The 26,068-nt window shown below is 40.6% G+C and overlaps 1 protein-coding gene across 2 annotated transcripts; it reads right to left on the bottom strand.

Annotated features, from left to right (window-relative positions):
• DYRK4 (dual specificity tyrosine phosphorylation regulated kinase 4) lies at window positions 1-24,001 on the bottom strand. Of its 2 annotated transcripts, none has more exons than XM_032688870.1 (14): window positions 23,656-24,000; window positions 19,731-19,814; window positions 18,596-18,745; window positions 13,998-14,136; window positions 12,708-12,871; window positions 12,231-12,367; window positions 11,182-11,322; window positions 8,428-8,566; window positions 6,680-6,761; window positions 5,005-5,177; window positions 3,226-3,286; window positions 2,548-2,677; window positions 929-1,083; window positions 1-483 (listed from the first exon to the last, which is right to left on the bottom strand). In XM_032688870.1, the coding sequence occupies exons 1-14, from the start codon at window positions 23,677-23,679 to the stop codon at window positions 257-259; spliced, it is 1,806 nt and encodes a 601-aa protein (XP_032544761.1). In that variant the 5' UTR covers window positions 23,680-24,000; the 3' UTR covers window positions 1-256. The 2 variants fall into 2 exon arrangements, with proteins under 2 accessions (XP_032544761.1, XP_032544762.1); XM_032688871.1 differs by having other exon boundaries at window positions 169-483; window positions 13,998-14,133; window positions 23,656-24,001.
• Window positions 24,002-26,068: the final 2,067 nt, after the last annotated feature.

The following is a 26,068-nucleotide window of genomic DNA, read 5'->3' on the forward strand; positions in this document are numbered from 1 at the left end:
TCTCTATCTCTACAGTCTCCATTTTATTGCTGCTGGTTGTGAAGAATCTCCAATCACAAGGATGTAGATGAGGAAAAGGAATGGTTTTCAAATTCTGTTTTGGTTGGCTGGATGATTTCAGGCTAAAAAGAACATTAAATATACTTACAATGTGCACAGCCCATGTACGACAGATATAGCTTATATTCCTGAGTACAAATAATACCTACAAAATATACTAGGTATGCAACTGAGCCATCATAGCTTGTGCTGTGCACTACTTAATTGGTGGGAAAAAAAAAGAAGTTTTTGGAAGAGCTGTTTCACCACTGTCTTCGGCTTGATCATATGGAACAGGCCTTTCCATTTGGTTTTCCAAATATTTCTCCGGAATAACATGCTTCCTGCTGTTCTGCACATCACTTTCTCTTGTGTCTGTGAAGGGAGTCAGTCTTTCTGCCAGTTCACTTTCTGCTTGATCAGATGGATCTTCCCAGATATTCTCTGCAATTAAAAAAAAACAAAAACAAAAAACAACAACAAAAACAAACAAAAAAAAATAAAAGGATAGGGTAAGACTGCAGACTCTTAAAAAACGTGATTGATACAAATTCACAACAAATCAGGTGGAAATTTTCCTTGGTATCTTAAAACCCCTATTGATGCATTCTTTTGCCTGGAAGTGAAATACACTACGGTGTGATGTCAGATACCATAAGTATTTTGCTCTCAGTAAGCAAAAGGTGGATCTTTAGCACTTCCAGCCTTCTTGTTGGCAGCTGCTCTAAAACATCTGGAATGCAGCTCTACACAAGTGAGAAATAGGGCCTCCACCCACCACATTTCAGTGACCATCCATTTTCACCTCATTTAACAGATGATAGCAAATACAAGGCAATCCCAAACACTGGTATAAATGGGCTTAGTTCTCCAGGTAGAACATGCTTACGAATATTCTCCTTTTTCTTTTCTGGTGCGGAGAAAGAGCCATCACTGAGTTTCCTCAAGGTCTGTGTTTTCTGCATTGTTCGGTATATTTTTGGTTCCTGGATCCAGGAATGTTTCATTGCTTCATCGGGGGTCATGCGCAGGGCAGGTTCCCACCTTCAATCCATGGCAGAGAAATAGTTATTGAACGATTTCTAACTGAAAATTAGTTTAAGCTTGAAGATTCAGTCTTGTCTTCTGGAAGTCTGGTCATGAGGGCATTTAATGAAACAAAATAATACTGAAAACAAGGAAAAACCTTATATGATCTTCTCCATCCCTCAAAACTTACTTACTTCAGTGCTGTGTACTTTGCTGATCAAACCCTCTGCAGCATCAAACCATTTTTAATATGCAGTGTTATTAGGGTAGGGACCCAAAATTACCTGTTTAAGGTTTGGTTTTTTGCTTCACTAAAGTTATTTTCTAAACTCTCTGATTCAGCTAGCAAACCAAAATGGATCAGTGATTCATAGAGACGTAGCAAACTGAGAACATTAAAAGCAACCTTCTTGTGAAACAGAGTGGGATGATCTTTTCCCCCATGTAACCACAAGTTGGCAGTTTCTTTTAGGATTTCTTTAGGGAAGTGCTACTGAACTGCTGAAAGAAACTTAAAGCCAGTGCTAAAGAAGACATAAAATATTAACCTTGCATAAGTTCCAGGTAACACTAGAAAATATATGGGACCATATGGGGTGGAGGCATGGCTGAGTATACTCTGCCTTTTTATCCTCGGCTAAGGGGAAGACATACAGTGTATTGGAACTAAAAAGAGTCTCATCTCACCCAGGTGAAGCTGACACAGGATCTTTGTGAGAATATGTTAAAAGAAGAACTGTTTTCATACATATACCACAGTGTATCACTGCCATTTCCAAGGCTTAGCACAGAAAATCCAGTCAAAACCAGCTAAATCAGCAGCAAATATAATTCATACTGGAGGCGCAAGAGTTAGATTTAAGTACAAAGCCAGACTTTGATCTCCAGATACACATTGCCTTGGGCCAGTGCACTGCCATTATCTGTGTTATCTGGATACACCTTTATCTAATAAAACAGAAAGGATTTAAAACAAAGGCCTCAATGGATAAATAGCATTGATTTTAGAGTTTAGTCTCCAGCATCAGAAGATGATCTGCTTTTAGGTGTGATGATGTTTTGTTTCACAGCCCCAGGTTGGACAGGGCTTTGAGCAACCTATGATAGTAGAAGGTGTCCCTGCCTATGGCAGGGGGGTTGGAACAAGATGATCTTTAAGGTCCCTTCCAACCCAAACCATTCTGTGAGTCTATGATTGCATGTCAGATTTCTTTCATACTTTGGTCTAATTCAATATATCTTTCTGTGCAATAATTTGCAATGAACTGTGAATAATAATGGATATACAAACACTACTATATGGAAAATGAAACGAAATAAAACAAACTAGAAACAAAAACACTCCACAAAAAAAAAAAAAACCAAAACAACAACAACAACAACAAAAAGAAAACCACCCCAAGAGATACGAAGATTTTTAAGGTACAAGAGAATGAAAGCAAAGTTAAAACTAGCCTGTTTCACATCGTATGAACTCACATTAGGCATCCTTTCAGGAAGTCCAAGAAACCAGCATCATGGGTTTTCAGCACTGTGCTTAGATCCTTGGAGTCTGGGCATCTCTTTTTTCCCTTGCTGTTAGTGACGGATTTAGGAAAACCTTTGGAATCTTAAAAAAATAAAGACATGCTCAAATAAATTACGATAAAAATCCTCCCTAAATGTTTAAAAGAGTTGCAAAAACAGTATCCATATCCATCCCACTAAGTTTTTCCCTGTTGGATTGATAGTCTGCCAGCATTGTGGCAAACAGTATTGGTTACATTCTGGGGACTTCATCCTACACTTTACTGCTTTGTTTGTTTTGTGCAATTTCCAAACCCAAATTATACACAGAGGAACAAACAACATAAATAAGTTCCCAAAGCCCACTTTTAACAACAATATTTTTAAAGAGTACAACTGGAATGGATCTCCCAATCCCTTCCCTATCACCTAGGCAATTAGAGGCCCATCAGACTTGAAGAGCACAGCATCAGGTTCATTTGTAGGCCTCATGATACCTTTTTGCTTCTCCTCAATACCCCTTCCTGAAAGAGTTTTTAATCAGCTAAGAAGTAGCAGAGGGTCTCTGGCCCTGCTCTCTGTCAGTGCTATTAACCAGTGATTAATTAGCAGGGAGGGATCCAGCAAGGACAAACAATCAGAAGCAATTACCAAAGAATGTTCGCTTCCTTGACGAAGCCTGAATCAAATCAGCTGGTGGAAGACCCAGTACCTTCAACACAGAAAATGAATTCACAGAGTTACTCCTCATTTAATAAAGATACTAAAAAACCATCAGGTGAGATGTGGTATTTTACCCGTCTTGTGAAAAGAAGTTGAACGTCTCAACTGACTGTGAAATGTCTACAAAACATTTCCTCTTGTGCCATTTATTGTGGAATGAATTAAGGGATTTCTCAATGCTGTCTGCACATATCTTTGTATCAAAAATAGCAGGACCAGGGCAGTGATTGTCCCCCTCTACTGAGTACTGGTGAGGCCACACTTTAAGTCCCCTGTCCAGTTTTGGGCCCCTCAGTGCATGAAAGACATTGAGGGGCTGGAGCATGTCAGGAGAATGGAGTGGAGCTGGGGAAGGATCTGGAGAGTCAGTCCTATGAGAACAAGCTGAGGGAGCTGGGGATCTTTAACCTGGAGAAAAGGAGGCTCAGGGGAGACCTCACTCTTTACAACTCCCTGACAGAAGGTTGTAGCCAGGTGGGGGTCGGGCTCTGCTCCCAGGGAACAAGGGACAGGACAAGAGGAAATGGCCTCAAGCTGTGCCAGAGGAGGTTCAGGTTGGACATGAGGAAGAATTTCGTCACTGAAAAGGTTGTCCAGCATTGGAAGGGGCTGCCCAGGGAGGTGGTGGAGTCCCCATCCCTGGAGGTGATCAAGAAACAACTGGAAGTGACACTCAGTGCTCTGATCTAGTTGACAAGATGGCGACTGCACAGAGGTTGGATTTGATGACCTTGGAGGTCTTTTCCAACCCTAATGATTCAGTGATTCTATGATCTCATAAATGATGACACTGGGATCTTCACCACCACAGAAGGCTCTAAGAACAAACATCTCTGTTGGTGGCAACTGCAGTAGCAGGCCACATGGAGAGATGCTGCCTTTGAAAACACTTGTACAAACTAAGTGTCACTAGAAGGATGAGACCTCGGGGCTGAGTTCCACATGAGGCTGCAGTTTAGGGATTCATATGGAGTAACTAAGTAACTTGCTTTCATGGGTAGTTTTGCACCCATTCTAACATTTGCGCTGTGTAGGTGACCCGAGGTAGGAAATGTCACAGTACATTCTTAAAACTCTTTGCAAACATTTACAAAAAATGATAGAGCCAAACTCCTTGGTAGTTTCAGACAATATAAGGTGCAACAGCCACAAACTGTGACTTGAGAAGTGAAGAATGGCTATTAGGAAACAGTTTTTCCACCAGGAGAGTAGAGCAGCAGTTGTGCTGGTCACCCAGAGTGTTTATACTCGAGGCTTTGAGGTTTTCAAGGTTTACTAGTCAGAGTCACAGCTGATTGCTCAACTGCTAGTAAAAATCTGTCTCAGCAGGACTATGGACTAAAGACATCTGATTTGACTAGCACATATCTGATTTCTATGAGAAGAGTGGCCTGTAATAATTTGGATGGGTTTTACTTCACCTTAGATATGCTTATTCTGTCCTAACTTCTCCGTCCAGAATTAAAGTATGTTTCCTTCAGAAGCAAGACAGGGAGTGTACAAAGCAGCGTTTGGCACATGAAATGTTCCAATAAATCAGTTTTATGCTAGATCCCATCCTCTCAAATTGCCAGCTGGCTGCATTAAACCTCCCTCTGAAAGGCCAGGCCACAGCAATATTTCATTATCTCTTGAGATTTCTTTTTGTTGCTGGCATTGCAGTTTACCAAATGAGCATGCAAATCAAAAGACAATCCCAAAAGTTACCTCCATGATGCAGGCAAGCTGGTCAACCTCATTTTCCCCCGGAAACAGTGGGTAGCCTGTGTAAAGCTCTGCTATGATACAGCCCAAGCTCCACATATCAACAGCCATAGCATAAGGATGACCAAGAATCACTTCAGGTGAGCGATAAAACCGGCTCTGGACATAGGTGTACACTGGATCAAAACAGAAAATTGGACAAGAAGCAAAATGTCATAATTGGGATTGAAATGTGGGTTCCAGATTTCACAGAAGAGTGAAATACATGTTCAGGCATCATATCTCTGCTCTATCCAGAGATTGCTCACAGAGGCTCTGAAAACTTGTTCTAATCCCATCCTAAAATTAATGGGTGATTTGCTTTACACTGTTCCATCTGGGAATTGTTCTGATAATGCTATGATTCAGCTCGCTCCATGTTCATTTTCTTGTTTGAAAGTCTTCCCCTTGCATCAATCAACAGGTCTTCATTATCACTGCAGGAAATATTGGTTTCACTGACAGTAGGACCTATCTTCTACTGCCTTCTGATTTCCCTATTAATATATTATAGCACCAAAGGATCTCATTCCAAGACTGAGACTCACTGGAGAGAGTAAACTAATTCTTCTACCTCTCGACATTCAGACAACTGAACATGATTACAGTGTATAAAATTTGTTATTTTCTTATTCCTATCTCTCTGAGGGTCACTTTGTTTATATTCCTGCCTTTCTTTTTCCAGGCTACAGTCTCCTCAGTCATTCTCCATCTTTCACTTATTTTGTGTTTCAGTTTGTTACTCTCCACAAATATTCCAGGCTGCGTCTCAGACTACATTCTTCTCAAACATGGCCAAACCTAAACGGATTACGCCCTCCTACAAAACTGGGATGTAAATCCAAAAGTCTGAATCCCAAAATATAGATTAGCAGGTTTGGCTTAGTTTACATATCAGTCTTTCATAAGAAAAAAAATTAAGCCATTTAAAACTAGTTTTGTTTTTCTAAGTTAATAAAATGCAATGCAGATGTCCTTCTTGGGTTTTGGTTTTTTTTGTTTCATTTGTTATTTATTATATTACTTCTCTTCCTGATGATGATATCATTTTTACTTTACAAGGTGTTTATTGTAAATCAAATATGTCTATTGTAAATCTGTTGAGATTTATTATTAGGTTAATTTTATACATTCATTTCCTTTTTCAGATTTAGGTCTTGTTAACTCCTGCTCATTTTATTCAAATCTTTGATAGAAAAAAACCCAAAACTGAATTTAGACTTTCTAAATTAAAAGCACAGTTCCCATTCCCCTCCCTGTTGTATTTATATAAAAAGTACCAATTATAATTTAACCATCTCACTGAGAAAGAGTCTCTGTACTTCACAAACTTCTGTTAAGTGAAATATTTGCATTATCATCATAGGTCTGTTTCAGTAACCATTTTTGCAAGTGCAATTCTGATTCCAAAAGGAGTAGAGGAGCTGATCAGGTTTGGGGCAAAGAAAAAGCAGGGTAATGTCTTTTTTGTCTCCTACCAGTATTTATTCCACCACCAGTGGCTTAACCACCAGTTCATTAGGTTCTAATTAGGGGCATAGGTCAATATATTAGCCCAAGCAAAGATAAGTTTAACTACATCATTTAAAATTGAGAAAGCTTATTAAGAAAATTACATCAACTTGACTTTTCTGCAAACCTCTTTGGTCTTCATAGCAGCTTGATCCAAAATCAATAACTTTAACTGAGCCTTGGCCGTTGTGGTATAATAGAATGTTCTCCTAAAAATAAAATCACAGGGAAAAGAGGGTTTTAACACCATATTAAGTCAGTGAACACTGGAAAATAAGCAATGCAAATCACTAACTCAAGAATATTTGCACTGATGAGCAAACATAACCTATTAGCTTCCTCCTGCAGAGTTGAATTTTAACCTAATTGAAAAAAATCTGTCTATATCGAGGATTTCCTTTGATTTCCCTTCTCATCATACATTCTTCTCTACTTGTCAGAAGAGAGATGGCTGCCTTTATCAACCTTTATAATGAAAGTCAAAGCTTTGAAGGCCTGAACAGTTCCCAGGTGGGTGCCAAATAATGACAAAGTAGTTTCTTGGCTAATTAACTCAAAAGGATATGTGCCAGGAAGGAGAAGCTGCTAATGACGAAAGTCAAGGCAAGGACTGAATTCCACTACCCCGATGCTCTTGGTTCTTGGTGCATCCCCCTTCTGCAGATAAATATCCCTTCGTGCTCATGGTAGGACTCTGTCTCTAGTATTGAATCCTTCACAATGCCAGGGAGCTGATCAGCTGGAGAGCCAGGCTTTGGAAGCAGTCATTAGTTAGCTTTAAATCCAGAGAAACTCCGCATTCTACCTTATGTTGTGAAATATCACAGGAGGCAGATGGGATAACAGATGTGAGTTTCAGGCAACATAAATTAAATTCTTAAAACTGTACAATTGTTGAGTGACAACAAGATTCTCTTTTATTTGACTCACTAAATTTTCACTAATGTTACTCTGTTTAAATGCAGACTACACTAATTGATGTTGCTGACCTCAGTCCTTCTCAGTGGCCACCTGGAAACACATTTCCCTTGGGTTAATTGTTTCTGATTCAGATACTTCAGTTATCTTGCAACCCTCACTTCTCACTGCAGATTGATCTGGCAAAGATATTGGCAAGACAATGGGTACAGACAGTATGTGACTTGTCAGAATTCTGAATTCAGATACGTTAAGCAAAGTGAGAACAGAATTTCATCCTTTGCATTTTTATTTGAGAGCTTGCTTATTGATTTAATGGTTCATTTGTCCTTTTGAAAATGAAATCAATATTTATCTGAAATGAAAATGAAGTTAAAATACTTCGGGAATCTCAGAAAATTGCAAAAATTTAAGGTTGGGGCTTAAGGAGAATGGAAATGCTTCATGTAGCAGGAATACTTAGCAGATCCAGGTGCAGAATTTGGATGGCAGATGTTCCTCCAGAAACAGGTAGATACCCTAAATACTGTTCTACAGAATTCCTTTGTCATTTACTAGGCTACTTAATTTTATAGTTAGGCATATGAAATTAAATAGACTTTACAGGATAACAGGCTGCCTTGTGAATATTAACATTACAAAGTCCCTCATAGCAAAACACTTAATTTTACAAGTATTTTTTTTCTCTAAGCAAAATGTCATTACCTGAATTGGATTCATATTTGCATACCTTTTGGGTACCAAACAATCTTGTCTAATACTTCAGTGAATGAACTGAATCAATGGAAAAAATCAGCCAACTGTAGTACTAATACTAACACGAATAAATTATAACTTCTGTACAAATATCCTGCCAGGTTTTATGGATTCTTCTTAGAGTTCCTTCAATAAAAAGAAAGATAAGATGAACTAATGTATTCTGTACAGAAAAACAGGTTATGAAATGCTTGTACTTACAGGCTTCAGATCACAGTGAATGATTCTTTCCTGGTAGAGCACTTGTAAACATCTCAGCACACCCCGAGTGAAGTGTCGGATTAAAGACAGACTGAAACCTTGGAAGTTGTTCTTTTTGATCAGCTCATACAAATTTATTCTGTGGAGATGGAAGAAACAGAAGACAGAAGGCAGAAAAGAGATTAGGGGAACTTACTTTTAAGGCATGATTAGTTTCCACTGCATTTAGAGGGTATTTAGCTTTTCTTCTTACATGAGGGAGGACTCATGAAGAAGAAAATGACAACTATTTTCCTCCTGGAGAATGTGTTCTGCATGTAATATGCACAAACATCTCCCACATCTGAAGATGTACTGTCAGTGTGTCAGAGACTGAAACGGTTAATGATTTATGCATTCTAGGAGACTTTTGCAGGCTTTTGACTTTTGCATTACACCTCTGATGGGCAGTTGGGCCCGTCCCTCCCTCCAGTGCTGAAGGTGTCAAGCCCTGAAAAGGCAGGAAGAGGCGAGTTTACCATGTTTGTTGCTGTGCCCCTCAACTCTGCCATCATGATTGCTTATCATGAAAGGCGGGAAAAATATTGGGGGTTCATGGCACGGCCGGTGACACTACTCCATGGAAACAACTCCCCACCTCGGGGGAGGTGCAAAAGCATGCTGAGGGTACATAGATTGACTGGTGACTTTGGGGATTTGGGTTTTGTTCTTCTCCCCCACCACCTGCAAATTGAGACCATCGCTTTCAGGATTACCAAGTGTCATCACTGGATCCAGTGGGCAGTGACTATATATGTTTTTTCCACTCTTTTCTTTTTCCTTTCTCTCCCTTACTCTTATCCTGTCTTTCTCTCCCCTATGTATTTTCTCCCCCCCCATCACCCCAAAGGTTATCTCTATGCCACATTGTTATATGACAACACACAAAATGCTAGCATACCTGTTGATACAAAATTGTTAAAATAAACCTTCAGACACTGATTATTCAGTGTCATTTCACTCTAATCCACCCCAAGGGAATTATTGATAAGAACCTGGGTTACCCCCCTCCCCTTTTTCTGGGGCAGGTCATAACACAGTGAACTTGCCTGCTTGCTAAACTCTGTGCTATGTTATGCAGCTGTGCTGATTTTCACCAAGAACAATCAGCATTCAGGAACATAAATAAATTTTCTTCAGTTTCCTTTCAGTTTCTCTTTGCTGTGGTACCTTGTGTAAATCATCTTTCTCTAAAGATCTTTAATCAGCAGTAAATATTTCTAGATAGACTCCTCCGTAAATTCAGGTCTCGTTAGGTTTTTGTATGCCTCCTGTGACCATCATATCTTAGCTCCTTCCAGTGGGGCTTTAAATGAGGTTGCTGACTTCTGCCAGCATGTGAATGCACAAGGGCCTGGAGTGACAGGACAAGGGGGAATAGCTTCACACTGACAGAGAGGAGGTTTAGATTGGATATTAGGAAGAAAGTCTTCCCTGGGAGGGTGGGGAGGCCCTGGCACAGGTTGCCCAGAGAAGCTGTGGCTGCCCCACCCCTGGAAGTGTCCAAGGCCAGGTTGGATGGGGCTCTGAGCAACCTGGTCTAGTGGAAGGTGTCCCTGCCCATGGCAGGGGGTTGGAACAAGATGATCTTTAAGGTCCCTTCCAACCCAAACCATTCTAGGAGTCTATGATTCTATGAAGTACTGAGTGCTTAATCTGTGATCATTTTTCAGAGGAGGAAATGGCCACAGGGCTGGTGGCTCTTAAAGGGATGCACCAGTGTTTCCTCAGCAATATGATCTCAGGAGGTGTCCTCAGCATGACCCCACGTGCCTGGAAGGACATAAAACAACTGCAGCTTTCTGTCTTCCCTGCTTGTGTGTCCACTGGCCTCAGCCAAGGTCCTTTCCTTTGGATCTGAATTTACCAGGACTTGACAGAGAAGGAAGATCACAAATGAAAGGCTTTTCACTATGTTTTAAAGGCAATAAAAATTTTACCAGGTAAACATTTTTCTATGACAACCAGTCTTCAACTCCTCTGTAAAGAGTTAGACATAGTGTCTGTCCCATGAATATTTTCCTCTGTGTTTCCATAGCAGCTTTCTGAAAAGATTGGTCTGTGTCTTCTCTGAAGAGGAGTCAACTCTTACCCCGTGTGTCTCTAAGTGACAGACTCACATGTAACAACACAATTAATTTAGGTTTCTTTGAGATCAAGTCATCCATAGGGTGCTGAATCTTCAGCAAGGCTGTAACACATGTAGAAATGGGGGTTCTACTGTAAGGGATGGGGAACTGTGGATAACCTCCATAATTCCAGGTTAATTCTCTCACTACAACGAGGGTGATGACTAAAATTACCTGACTTCTCTAAAATTTCTCCAAAATTCCTCCTAAGATGTGTCTTGCAGCAAAGGTTCATCAAAAAGCAAGAAGGAGCTTTATTTTTAAATTATTTGATATTATTCACATTTATATACCCTGAAGTTTACCAGTCCTGAACTCATCATTTTACTCTTTTCCTCAGAGGTCTTTCAGGGAAGAATACTTCAATACACAGCACAGAAAATAAGGGATTGTATCACATCACTCTCTGTGTGAAGTCTTTTTCAGTTCACCTTGGGTGATCAAAAGGCTCAGTGTGTGTTCAGTATTCCTTTCTTGCAACATGAAGAGCTGCCAATTCTTCTGAAGAAGACATAGAAATTAAAGCTTGTAAGGCACAAGCTCTAAAATGCTCTGTAAGGTGTGTGTAAAGGAAAATGTACTTTACCCCAGCAGTTCAAAGGAAATACAGAAGTGGTTGCGAAAGTAGAAGTATTCCTTCATGTGGATGATGTTGTGAGTATCATCTTTGTCTTTCTTCAAGAGAGCATCTAGGATCTTCACTTCCACCAAAGCCTGGCTGTGAAATCTGAAATACCATGTGACACAGGAATGATAACATTAACTCAGTGTAGTATTTGTAGAAATATAAATGTTACAAACACCACAATCTTACTGTAAACTCAGCATGTGGGACAATGATTAAAAATGTGTCATTTACCCCCGATAACTACTGTAATTTTGACTCATTATCGTTGGTTCCTAGTCTTACATAACACTTAAGGGCTGCTATTTTGACTGGTCTGAAAAAGCCTTTAAATGAAAAAGTTTCAAATGAGCATCCAGAGTAAAATCCTGGTGCTTTCAAAGTCCATAAGAACGCTTCTGTTTACTTGAACAGGGCCATATTTCACACCTAGCACAGTCAGACAGTCAGTTTTGAAGAGTGTCTTTACATTTAGTGTTCACTGAGGGGGAAAATGGAGCAGCTAAAACTCTGTTGCTGGAGTCAACAGCATCATTCTCATCTGCTTCATTGACTCTGGTTCAAGGTAACATCAATAAAAAATTTGTGACCAGCCATACAAGAAGAAGAGGTTGCTTGGGATCCACAGTGTAGAATTTTTCCTATTAAAGTGAGAGAGGGGAGCATCCCAGCATATTCCTGTGGTTTTGGGGTCTTGAGGGGAAGTGAAGGCTCTCAGCTCTCAGTCATTCAGGGCTGGTTACCTGGGCTGTGTGTGAACTGTGTCACAGGTATAGAGACCTCCATGTAAGCCTGGAAAAACTGTGTTTGCTTTCATAGGCTGTGTCTTCTCTGGGTCTAGGCCAATTCTGAGTCCCTGACATCCCTTTTCTTCACTCTGATCTCACTGCATTTAATGAAAACCTGTTGTATAGGAGGTTTGATTTTGCTTTGCTCACATCGTTGTGGTTTGTCACTGCCTATATACAACACAGAAGATTGTACTGCTTTAAAGGCAACGGGTGCCTCACCTTTTCTTATTCCTTATTATTTTCAGTGCCACCAATTCATTGGTTTTGTGATCCAGGCATTTGGCCACCTGCCCAAAGGACCCTTTCCCAATGACTTCCAACACTTCGTATCGATAGGCAATGTGGTCATGTAAAACCTTCAAAAAGAAAAGAAAAGGGTTCAGATTCAAACAGCATAGCAAAGATCAGGCTTTAAAAGTAGCTCCTGTGTGTGGGAGTTTGCTGTCTATGAAAGATGATGGACCAGTAGCAAGTGAAGTCTACATTAAACAAGGGTTTAATGAGAAAATCACAAGTGATGCTCCAATAGTCCAATGCTAAGTGGATTCTCCCCTGAGCTTTGAAGTGATTGGTAATGATTTTTTCACATTTATCTTCTAGAAACAACATTTATCTCATATATAACACTTAAGAGTTGGCACACAGTCACTACAAACTTATTGAGCTGAAAATAAAAACCATGATTTTTCCACTTACCTTTAAGTAGGAACCATGCTCATCATCATAACAATTATTATTCTGGGTTTCAGGCAAACCTTCAATCTTTTTAGCTTCCAGGCCAAGAAACCATAGCTCTGTATAATTGAAAATTTCTTTTTGCTCATAGACTGTTAACTGGTTTCTAAAATTTTTCAAGGCTTCTAAATCAGAAAACAAGAATGTAAAAGCAAAAATCAATAAAATGTCAGAAACCCAATTGCAAATTGCTTTTACAGTGGAACATTTTACAGCAGAGCACACCACTTTGAGCAGGATGCTGAGAAAAGCTGTTAGAGGTCCCTTCCAACAAACATTCTACAATTTTGTACAAATTTATATATAATTTTTATTTGTTTTTTTACTAAAAATATTACGTTCAGTAAAGCATTCCTCATTTGTCAGCAAGACTTTTAGAGAGCTTAGGTAAAAGCTACTTGATTCTGAGGGAAGTTATGTGCTTAGGTGTTTTTGAAAATCCCATCTGTTGCCTGTCAGATTCATCAAGCTTCATAGCTTGCATAAAAAATATATGTTTTTAATGGTTTGATTGTCATATTTATAAAATGGCAGTAAGGTTTAATTTACTAAAGCTTTCAAGTGCTTGTTTTTCTGATAAAAAATATCAAGTTCAGATGCATAAGGGATTACATGGAGACCAAATCTGGTTCTCTTACTTCTGATTCTTCCTGCATGGAATCATTTCAGCTGCCCTAACACCTCCACTTATATCATTTAAATGTGGATATATATTCAGACAGGAGCATTATAAATCAACATGTTGCATGCATGTGTGGGTGTTTTGTTAAACAGTGGCAGATCTTCATCCAGTAATGCAGGGCTGCTAAACCATTTCAAAGCAAAAGGCCACTACTTTTTTTTCTTAGACTCCTTCTAAAAATAGATTATCTCTGCCAGAAACTTTCTAGAACTGAGAACTCCCAAAATGCAGTTTAGCCCACACCAATAAAGTGGGACACAGCCACCAGCAAGTGGGAAAAAGTTTTATCACTGTGATAGAATACTGCTGTCACCTCCATGACCTACTCTTACACAAATATACATTCTTTTGTATAATTCATAATTCTCTCCTATATTTATATTAGCCTATTCATTCTCTTATTGTGCACGTATTTAGAAATCTCTGAGCCCATCTGTATTCCTTGTGCTCCAAATGGTTGGTTAAACATTCCAGTAACCATTTCTCATGGAACCTCTACTCCCTGAGTATCCTGATTGCACACACTCCCTGTCACTCCAGTTTTTTTAGCATGTCCAGTTATATTCTACCTGAAGCTGTCATAGGCAGTTTGACCCCGTCGCTGGTGCTTTCCAGTTCTGATGGTTTTGTCTGGGCTCTAGTGTCACTTTCAGGAAGACTGTCTGGAAGGCTAAATTGGGAAAAATTTCCTTGAGGTCCATTTTCCTGCTGAGAAAAAAAAAAAATAGAAAATATATATTCCCAAAGACAAAGCTGCAAGATATTTATTTTGAATTTGTTGAGTAATCTCTCTGCAAATTTTGTGCTGAGACAGAACAAGCAAGCGTGGGGACCAGAATGTCCTGCTTACCCAGAGAGTGAATTCTGCCAATAGCACTAGAGGGTATTGAACCATGGAAAGATAAATCTCTATAAATAAAAGAATATGTGAGGGCAGAAGTGCTAGAAGAAAGAAATTGCAGAAGAAAGGACATACAGATGTCACCTGTATCAGCAGGTGACCAAGATCCCAGCACACACAGATTCTCATGACTCCCAGAATGGGAAAACAAAGAACAGACTACAGGATTGAGCCATGAAGAGATGAAGGAGATAAAAGAGCACCAGATAAGCAGATAGAAGAGTCTGGGACAAGGATGCTGGATGTGGGGGTCCAGGCCATGTTCAATTCCTTCACTAAAGGGAGAAGACTCAGCTGGAGATGCATCCAGTGGATCCATACTTGGCTGAAGATACAGGGAGGATGGATGGATACATTCTATGGATATAGGACGAGGAACAAGAATGCCTGAGCAGAAACAGAATCGATCTGATGAAGCAGAGCAAGAGTGTCTGCAAAGAGCTTTGCTAGCTTACTGAAGGAGGGTTTTAATGAGGCACAGCAGGGAAGAGTCATCATAACCTAAAGGCTTACATGGTAATTCAGTCACCCCAGTACCTGCTGATGTGCAAAATCATTCTGGGAGATTTTTGGACTGTGTTCTTAATGCAGGTGACCTGACATGAGCTGCTGGACAAGTTACTCACACACAAGGAACAGCTGGTTGAGGATGTGAAGGTCAAGGAAAGGGCAGCTTTGACTGCAGTGACTTTGTGATTGTGGAGTTTAAAATCATCAGAGAAGTGAGACAGACAAAGAGAATTACAAACCCAGTGCTTCAAGAAAGCACCTTATTTATGTCTTGTTCAGGGATCTCCTCATCATAAACCCATGGAAGACTGCCCTGGAGGGCAAAGGAAATTAGTAGAGCTCATTGCTCTTCAAAGTCAGTCTCCTCAAAGCACAAGAAGAGTCCATTCTAACAGGCAGAAAGTTGCACAGACACTGCTGAAGGCCAGCAGGGATGAAAAGGGAACTTCTGACCAAGGGCAAACACAGGAAGGAGAGAAAAAAAGTGGGAGCAGGGATGGGTTATCTGGGCAACATGCAAAAGACACCAGCTGAACATGCAGGCAGGATTGGGAAAGTCAAAGCTTAGCTGGAATTGCAGTACATCACCAGCAAAAAAACACAGGCTACGGGAAATATGAACCCAGTGTCCAGTGGAATATGGGTCCTAGTGACCAAGGATTTGGAAAAGAACAAGGTACTCAATGCTTTTTGATGGGAATTTTTGCCCTCTGGCCTCCCAAGTCCCTGAGTATAGAAGCAGTTTGTGTAATGAAGTGGAGGAAGATAATCAGGGAGCACTTAAGTAGCTGGACATACCTATGTCTGCAGGACCAGGTGGGATGTGCCTGAGGGTGTGGAAGGGGCTGGTCAGTGTCATTGCAAGGCAGGTCTGTATCATCTTTGGAGGTCCTTGGCAATCAGGAGCAGTTCCTGACCATTTAGAAAAGGCAAACATCATACCTACCTTAAAAAAAGGCAAGAAGAAGGCTTTAGGGAACTACAGGCTGGTCACCCTTACCTCAGTCACTTGGAGGGCTATGGGACAATTCCTCATGGAAACCATTTCCAGCCAAATGAGAGACAGGAATTGATTTGGAACAGCCAGTATGGATTTGCCAAAAAATGGTGTCTGAACAATTTAATTGTTTTCTCTGATGAAGTGACTGGCTTGGACAATGGGAGAAAAGCATTGGACATGGTAGGCTTTGACTTGAGCAGGACCCGTGACACCACCTCCCACTGTGAATGTGAAGCCCGAAAAGTGAGAGATGAACTGGATAAATGGATCATAATGTGAATGGAAAATAAGCTGGAAGGTCAGGTTCCAAGGACTGTGGTCAGTGGCAATTGGTTAGTAGTGAAATTCCTCAGGGATCAATACTGAAGGCAGCGCAGTGTCTTTATTAATAACCTGGACCATGGATGAGTTTACCCTCTCAAATATGCAGACCATAGCAGGCCTGCCATCCAGAGGGATTTCAGCAGCCTGGAAAAGAGGGCTACAGGCATTTTCTAAGGTTGATTGAAGACAAATGCTAAGTCCTGCACCTGGAAAGGAATATATCCATGCAACAGGACAGGCTGGTGGGCAACTGAATTGATCCAGTTTTGCAGGGAAGGGCTTGACAACAACCTGAGCACGAGGTAGAAAAGAAGGCCAAACAGATTCCAGGTCGAATACAACCAAGAGAACAGCCAGCAGCAGGGTGGGAGAAGTGATCTCCTCTATTCAGCATCTGTGAGACCACAGTGGGAGCATTGTATCTAGTCTGGGGTTTCCCAGTACAAGAAAGACACTGACCAACTGGAGTGAATTCAGGAGATGGTCAGGAGCCTGGAGCACAGGATGTACAAGGAGAGGCTGCAAGAAATACATCTGTCCACCCTGCAGAAGAGGAAGCTTCAGGAGGGACCTCACTGCTGTCGAGATACTTGACAGGATGGTACAGGGAAGGCAAAGCCAAACCCTTCTCGGGTGCACAGTTCTAGGACAAGGTATGTGTCTAACCAATACAAGTTGCCATACAGGAAAAGCTGATTAGGTATTAGGAGAAATATTTTTTTACTGTGAGAGCGGTTCACTATTGCAACAGGTTGCTCTGAGAAGCTACAGACTCTCCAACCTTTGAAATATTTGGAGGTAAGCTGGTCAAGGCCCTCAGTAACCTTCTCCAAGTTTGATCTGCTTGTAGTGGGAGGTTGGGCTAGATATCTCCCAACCTAAATTATTCCTTAATTTTTTTTGCTATTTGTCATCCCTTGAGAAAGTCCTGATGACTCATACAAATGGGACAGGATGGAGATAAAAAAGATCAGTTTATCTCAGTGTCAGAAAGGTACGAAAGATGTATTCAATAACCAGCACATGGTTGCCAAGACAAGAACACAAGTGATGTGATATGGACTAACCAGTGGGCAATCCTGGGCCCCTGTGTCCTTGCAAGAAGTCCTGACTGGTACCACTTTAATTTGTGCATCTTGATGCTGGTGAGCTTTGAGTTAAAAGTGTGTGCAAGCAAAAACGGTTTTTTTTCAAAGTGAAATTGTCTTTCCATACTTGCCTCTAATTTTTCTACTTTTTTTTTTCAGTATTAACTGGTACAAAAGCAGGGCAACACCTGGACAGCTCAGGTCTGTGCTGAGGCAGGTATTTTTATCCTGCTGAGCTGCACCTTGAAAACTCCCCTCTCCCCTTTCCAACACAGACTCCCTTAATTCAGCAATGCTGTGTTATTTCTAAGGAAGGGTAAACAAAGAAGGTCTCCAAAACAGAAAGCACATAATCATGCCATCCAGACTAAAATGTTTACTGTCCCCTGGCATTTCTAAGCCAAGCAAAAAGGCTTTCTTACTGGTGTTTACACAACTTCTTATGTAAGTCCAGAGATTCCGTTTAAAGAATAATAATAATACAATCCCCTCTGTAAAATGCTTGGCTCCAATCTTTTCACAGCAAATAAAATGGAGGGATGGTTTGTTTCCTCATGCAAAGGTTAATCATTCAGTTTTGCAGAAGTTGAGAGCAGATTTGATTTAGGAAGGCCACAGAATTAAGCTTTAAAAAAAATTTAAATTATTTTGAAGACTAACCTGTTCCCCTTTATGCTGTTTTGTGTCTTGTAGCTTTGCCCAATGACACAATTGAAATAATTGCCCCTAATCAAATGAAATAATTTTTAGTAGGAGCAACCTGCCAATTTGAAACTCAAAGTATTTGATAAGGCTCTTGACCTCCCAAACAAAATGCTTTATGTGGGGACTTCCAGTAAAAGAGATTTGAAAAGACTTCACATCACAGCCCTATAGAACCTGTCAAAACTCTTAACAAAGAGACTCCATTGGAAAAGAAAGGTAAAAAAGGTAGTGATGATGAGTAGTGCAAGCTCCTGATGTGCTCGGGAGAGAAGCAGCAAAAGAAGAAGAGTACAGACAGGACAGACACAGGATTTGTGAAAAACAAGGAGAAAAAAGAAACGGTGAAAGTGCAGATGACCTCAAAACCTTCCTGTTGGGTGTCCTTTAAAATATCTGACATTATAGACAGCCGTGCTGGTAAGTGATCTTTCTGGTTGACTCTTTACAGTTCTTACTTTCTTTTTTCCCTTTTTAACTATGGCTGAAAAGAGAAACTGGAGCAAAAACTGACACTAAATGATTTCTCTCTTCCCCCACACCAGCGCTTTTGTGACACTTTGCCACTGACACTCTCAGTGGTCCTTAGAGAGAGGCTGTTAACCAGGCCAACATAAGATGTCCAAGAGCTTTATAACTCACCTGAAGAGAGGAGAGGACACTCTGCCAGCTCTTATTTGCTATTTGAGGCAGGCTGCCCTCGAAGGGGGGAGGGTTTGCAGAGTCTGCAGCCAAGTCATGCTTTGCTTGACCTTCCAGATGTGGGAGGGAGAGAACACCACGGCTGACTCTCTAAACGGAAAGCAGAAGTAAACATATATAACGACCTAGCAAAGCAATTCTGTGCCACACCTACAAAAAGCAGAGGGGTTTCAACCTTGGGAAACGTATATAGTTCGCTCCTGACACCTAATGGCAAAGGGGAAACGAGCACATGTGTTCTGGCAGCTCCCGGTTGTACCAAATGGCAGGAGGAGATTGTCCGGGCAATTGGGCAGCCTGGCACATTTTAGGGCATGAGCTTCCTCACAAGAACACGTCCATGTGTGCTTGTATTCATCGGAATAATCCAGAATTATCAGCCTTTCCTAACCTCTCCCATTCGTTGTTTGCAAAACACTTCTATGCCACTCATTGTTTAAAGCCAGTCATTTAAGGGCACAGTTTTATGAATGTTAGAACCTCTAATACCCTTGAATATATAAAGTCAGAGAAATCCCACTTTTAGCAGCAAAGAGAATTTTTGAGGTAGACTGCTTTTTTGGTAAATGATTAAAAAATTATTTGAAGTAGATCAACTCTGCACTGTGAAATGCAGAATGAGGTCCAGAGAGCTGAGGCTACAACCCTTATAAACCTATGAAATTTTTGTCATTGGGCAAGGATAGAAACAGGTTTTTCAAGCTTTTGACAACAAAGGTGAGGTTTGATCTTTCCTGAAAAAGCAAAGAAACAAAGCTCTCAATCCAATCAACTTCAGTGAGAAAGTGTTTTATTCCAATACCATGGATAAGTCTTTAAAACCAGAGAACTTAGATCCTGGTGGACTTTTCCTGAAAGCTTCAGGAAACCAAAGTGATTTGGCAGAAGAAATGCCTCAAATGCTACTGAACCCAGTAAAACCAAAATAGTTGCAGGCACTTGAGACAGTCATACAGTGGAAATGGAAGAAAGCAGGGAATAGAGGATTTGTCTCTGCTCATACTCCTTTATTATAAGGGATTTCTTAGTAAACAAGCACTCAGATATTTTTAAAGTGAGTTGAAGAGTCACATACCTGATGGAAGACTCTGTTAGATCCCAGCTGATGTCTCTCTTGAACAGCCAGTTGAGACTGAGAAAAAGCATCCACGTGGGAAGACTGCAAACATGAAGTGATGCTTGAATAAAAAACTGTTCTGGAAAAAAAATGTCATGAAATCTCTGTATGGTTTCCATGTTTCCTTCCTTTGTGACAATACCTGTGCCAGTGTAGGAGAGAGGACCACAAAAGCTGCTGAAAACACGTTATGGTCTAGCAATTCCTCTCCCAGTTGAGCAGCTGTTTTGTGGGCAGGTGCAGAGACAGCTTGCTTTGTTATTATTCCTCTCAGAAGGCTTGATATGCTCATGTGGTCAGTGAAGGGGAAGGGGGCCCTTCCCATCCCTAAATATGTCCTCAAAAGCTGGCAGTGAGTCCTCTTGGAAGGACAACTTTAAACTGCCCCACCAGGTAGATTGTGAGCTCATCCACTGTTAACAGCAGAATTAAACTGATTCAGCTTGTGATTTAAACACAAATCAATGTTTAAATTTACTGAAATATATGGGAAAAACTCTACTGGTTCCAATGGACAGATAATATTAGCAACAGATACAAAAAAACAAAGCCATGGGGAAAGTGCTAAGCAGCTCAGCATTTTTAAGATTTTGCTGGTGCTTTCAGTAGTTTTTTAATAAACATGATAAGTAGCATTGCACATTTCTGTCCAACAGCAAACTGCAATGAAATGCAGAAATCTTTACAATAATTTAGATACTGAAAAGTCTTGTGATAATTTAGATACTGAAAACTCTGTGGCTAAAGCAGTTTGGAGCTCTGCTCTATAGGCTGGAGTGGACCTCACTGTGTTTTAATAAAAGTGCTCTCTTGTCTCCTGGGCTTTGAGACACATTGTCATTCTACTCATAGTGAAAAAAAAAAAAATCACCTTTATCCAAATAGACACACCAGTTCCACTGTAGAAGTTGTAGAACAGCAACATTTTCTTGAGAAACAGAGGAACTCTAGAGTTTCAAGATGACAAACATGCAGTCAAAATTATCTTGTGGATGTGAGCTGCAGATTAAAAATACTTGAATGAAGCAGCATGGTATTTTTCTTTATTTGTTTTGCAGCCAGGCCTTCCAGGGCCTGTGCCTGTCACACAGTCTTAAATGGGCAGAGTACCTGCTGCTGATAAAGTCTTCGCTCCTTGCAATGACTTTTAGCCTATCCAGTGCCACTGCCAATGCCAGGGGATCACTTTTATATATATAGATAGGAGTAAAATCATTGAATCATTGAATCATTAAAATCATAGAATGAGTTTGGGTTGGAAGGGAGCTTAAAGATCATCTCGTTCCAACCCCCTACCATGGGCAGGGACACCTTCCACTAGACCAGGTTGCCCAGAGCCCCAGGGTTCAGACATCCACAACTTCTCTGGGCAACCTATGCCAAGGCCTCACCACCCTCACAGGGAAGAATTTCTTCCTAATATCCAGTCTAAACCTCCTCTCTGTCAGTTTGAAGCCATTGCCCCTTGTCCTGTCACTCCAGGCCCTTGGAAATAGTCCCTCTCCATCTTTCTTGTGGGCTCCCTTCGGGCACTGAAAAGCTGAAATTAGGTCACCCCGGAGCCTTCTCTTCTCCAAAGTGAACAATTCCAATTCTCTGTGTCTTTCCTCTTAGCAGAGGTGCTCCATCCCTCATCATCTTGGCATCCCTCCACTGGACTCAGTCCAGCAGGTTGCTCAGGATGGATGGTACATCCATCCTTGGACAAGAGTTTGGATTAGAGACCTTCAGGAGACATTTCCAAGCTAAATGTGGAGATAAAACTCCATGAAGGAAATGCTGCCCTTGGACTGTCTCACCATCAACCACGAAGACACCATTCAAGTTGGGCAGAGCAGCTGGAAACTGCCTTTTGAATAACTGTGATGTTCATGTGTCCTTTCTTTTCATTTGAACACAAATAAATAAGTCCTTCCTCAAGCTTAGAGGGTAAATTTAGGATCAAGAACAAACGGAGAACAAATTTGAGCCTTATTATGCCAATTAGGTACAGCTTGAGAGGAAGGGTCATGGGTATCTCTGAAGCAGAGGAGAACCTTAGGAAAGGGATGTGTACTAAGACCTGTCTTTGCAGGACATAGTAATTCCCATTTTTGGAACTGGAGATGAGCTTGCCAGGGGTAAGGGATTATATGCTGTAAATCCAAAACATTCCCAGAACCACCAACATCCAGAAGAGAACCACTGGACTTCTACATCCTACATGTGAATGTCCTAGAGCCTAGCACAACAAAGATTCTTGGGTGGATTTCTATAGGTGACCTATGGAAAACCTAGTGCCAGAGTATTCTTATAGAAAAACACTCCACATGGAAACTACATTTCTTGCATTTCAAGTAAGAATTGCATGTTATGAAGGTGAGTCTGGGATGCACATTCAGAACTCTACCAGATATATCAATATAGCTCTTAGTGAGACTATTAATATTAGTGCATGTTGTACTTTTCCCCACACTTCATCCGTACTTTATTCTCATCTAGCTTTTATTTTCAGTTTCTGGAGCTGATGAAAATGTACCAGTTCATTTCGAGACAGTTTCTTTTAACTACTTCATACTTTTGTAACTATAAAGCCAGGATTTTAGAGAGAAACAGCTGTGACTGAAACCCAAAGAAACAATGGACTTTGCATACCTGTACAGACTGCAGAATCTTCACTCCAAAATGGCATTTATTCCTTTTAAAAGGCTAAGCATTACTAAAATACTGTTAATTTTTTTATCATTATTATATTTACTAATGAAGCATGAAAAATTCACCAAATGTCTTTAAAGCCCAGTAAGGGCTAAGGAAGCAGGCGAATGAGCTCCAAGATGTGCTGCCAGAATTTGGAATCCATTTGATTTCGATTCGGTGGGGAAAAATTAACAAGATTTTGATTTCTCCTTTCACACTGCAAAAGCAAAATCAGGCTATCCATCATCTGGGACACAAAAGCCATGACTTCTTTATCCTAGAAAATTGTGATTCTTTTTGTCTCTCTTTCTCAAAACCTGGTTATTAAGGGTTTATAGCTCTCCATTGCTCTTTGAGCAATTTATTCAAAACATCTTAAAATCAATAACTGATCAGCCCTCATAAAATTCCCCCAAATAGTTAAATAGAATAAGATTTTTTCTGTAGAAAAACTGATCTGTGCCTGCTGGTGGCTGAATGGGGAGCAGGTGGATTGATCAATTAATCCACACAGTGGCTTATTTGATAGTCTTGATCCAGGTGACACATTAGAGCTGCTTTAGCAAAATCCTGCACTTCTGGTACAGGGTCCACAGCTGAGCTGTTGTGACTAGTTTCATTCTGGCACATGCACCTCAAATTAAAACTGCAGCAACTGTTACTATTCCACACCATTTCATTCTGGTTGTCCTACTCCCATGGCACTCAACCTGTCCCACAGCTCCAACATTGCACTTCAATTCCAAACTATCCGCTCCTGCTATTCCAGCCCTTCAAATCACGGATCACCTTGATAATTCCAGGTATCACCAAACAAAAAGAACAATGTCCTCATTCACTGCCTAGTCTGCAGTCATAAGGACTATGTGCTGAGCATATAGCATTCCGGAAAATCAGAAATCATGATATATTTTCATAATTACCAAAATATCCCCTGATTTTTTCAATACTACGTTGACCACAGAAACCATAGAAATGCATTAAACTTTTAGAAATTATTAAATACACAACTACATAAAATATAGACTCCATTGTCTCCTCATTTAAATAGGCATTCTCTTCTCTCTGTTCTCACAACTGAATAAAGCCTGTAGAATGCATGGAAAGAATACAGTATAGGTGTCAAATCATGCAATACATTAAAAAGCCATAGCAAATACACTCTCACTCACTCAAAACACAGTAGGAACATAAACATTTTCCCCACCTTGTCAACTATTTCTGTCAGCATAACTGCAAGATCTGTTAACTGGAGGATAGAAGTTGTTTATTCCATTCAACGAAGGCATTTCAGGAAGCCCACCTTCATCTAGTCAGAGCATAGCAGGAGCAGTTCCATACACAGTGCCCTGATCAGGAAAAAATGGATGATGCTTCTGCTTGGCTTCAGATTTAAATTTTCACCCCGGAAATATGCCAGTGACTATTAGCTGCTCTAGTATTCTTTCGGTGGCCATCTGTTCCCTTTCTCAGCCTCCTTCTAGCCAAATATAATTTTCCATATTTATCATGGCAAGTCAGTAATAAGAAAGACAAATATAACAGGATTGGCTGTTCTCCTTGTCATCTCAGTCTGTTCTTTCTCACTGAGCTCATGTGCTTGTGAAACCAAAAAACACTTGAACTTGTATTTTGTCAAAATTTGTCACAGCGACCTCGCTATGCAGTGAGCAAAATCTTTTCAATGAGATTGACAGACTGGAAAATGGAAATAAATTAATTCCTCAAGGGTTGGTTTCTCCTTGGGCATTATGTGTCAACTAATGAGGACCAAACTGTGGCACCTTGGGCTGTGGCTCCTGACGGCATCAATGCAGAGATGCTCTGTCTTGGGAGATAATGAGGTTCTCGTTTTGCTGTGGATAATGAGACAGAGCTTAGCTGCCACCTTGTCTGTGCTTTTCATCTTCTAGATGTTGTGCATGGGCGATGGAGCACTGATGGAGGTGTCCCTATCTCCCCACTGTCCTAGGGGAATATCTACAACTGAAAATTCAGTGTGCTCCCTTCCTTCACACAGCCTGTTCCGCGCTGTTCTTAAATCTGTCAAAACCCCCGAATAGTTTCTACTTTCACTCAGAAACCAAGCTTTTCAAGGAAGAAATACATGTTCACCCACAGAAGCTATTCTAGAAGGCTGCCACTTTTGTGGATGTTCCTGGAATGGGCACCACTTTCCACAGCATGGTCAAAGGAAAAACAGTTATTCCTTTGCATTCATGGTGGTCTGTGCAAGGCCTTTGCCTAAAGTAATTGTTGAGGTGCACCATCTGAAAAGGCACATCACTCCCTTTTCCATCAATCCCACTTTTCCACTCTTTCAAGCCTGGCGACACTCCAACAAATCCTCCCCAGTGTTATACACCTCACATGCAAGAGAATCTTCTCATTTTCCAGCCAAACAACCACACCGGCTGTCATGCCACCAGGGAAGGCATGGACATCATGGAATCATAGAAGGGTTTGGGTTGGAAGGGATCTTAAAGACCATCCAGTTCCAATCCCCTGTCATAGGCAGGGACACCTTCCACTATCCCAGGTTGCTCAGAGCCCCATCCAACCTGGCCTTGGACGCTTCCAGGGATGGGGCAGCCACAGCTTCTCTGGGCAACCTGTGCCAGGGCCTCCCCACCCTCCCAGGGAAGAATTTTTTCCTAATATCCAATCTAAACATTCCCATGATAACCTATATAGAAAGGAGTGAAGGACAGATCTACCCAAGCATTCAGTTGTCCCCCCACTAAGAAGAACATCCTCTACTACCCCATCCCTGGAAGATCAGGTTGGATGGAGCTCTGAGCAACCTGGTCTAGTGGAAAGTGGCCCTGCCCATGGCAAGGGAGTTGGAACCGGATGATCTTAAAGTCCCTTCCAACCCAAACCATTCTATGATTCTATGATATTTTATTTTCTTTATTCCCCTTTTTGCAATGCTTTCTCTTCTCCTCATTTTATTTTATTACATTCTTGTAAACGTATTCAAATTTGCTTTGCTAAGTCATGCAGGAATAAAAACAATCTTCAGGATGATTATTTTCTCATACCTGAAGAGGACCAACTAATTTTTGACAACAAGAGAAACTGAATGAAGTTTTCTCATACATTTCTCAACAATACTCTCAAAGCAAGAGAAACCTGCCAGGATTACTGCAAAGTCTCAGTCATGATATACTGAAGTAAAAAGCAGTGCATAAAATGTTTCATGTATAGTTTAGAAATTTAAAATTTGAAGGAAATATGTGTGGCCTTTGTAACTAATTTTACTAAAAATGAAATTCCTTCTAAAAGGAATTTCATTAATGGAGCTACGTACAGTGGTAAAAAAATTCCTTGTGGATATGATCACTAGCAGTGCTTATCACATAGACAACACCTTAATGACAAATTTATTAAGTTTGGCAACAGCACTGTGAAGTAGAATAGCATAAGTGGTAAATAAAGTTAAAGAGATTCTGATGCAAAAAAACCCCTTTCTGGAGTGGAAAGAGGATTCATTCCATCTTAGCTAAATATTCAAGATAAATGAATTTCCCCATGGAAATGGCCCTGTCTTTTTATTGGCTTGGCTTGAGAAAGAACCTATGCAAATAATGTAGACTGGCTACCCTAAATTTTTACAT

Source organism: Chiroxiphia lanceolata, chromosome 5 (assembly GCF_009829145.1).
Source record: "Chiroxiphia lanceolata isolate bChiLan1 chromosome 5, bChiLan1.pri, whole genome shotgun sequence".
Classification (NCBI taxonomy): Eukaryota; Metazoa; Chordata; class Aves; order Passeriformes; family Pipridae; genus Chiroxiphia; species Chiroxiphia lanceolata.

Excerpts from the sequence above, each read along its gene's own strand:
- DYRK4 (XM_032688870.1), bottom strand. The coding sequence starts at position 23,679 with ATGCTGACAGAAATAGTTGACAAG. Across the intron at positions 11,323-12,230 it reads ATAATAAGGAATAAGAAAAG|ATTTCACAGCCAGGCTTTGG; the intron begins GTGAGGCACCCG and ends ATGGTATTTCAG. Across the intron at positions 5,178-6,679 it reads CTGCTATGAAGACCAAAGAG|TGTACACCTATGTCCAGAGC; the intron begins GTTTGCAGAAAA and ends GTTTTGATCCAG.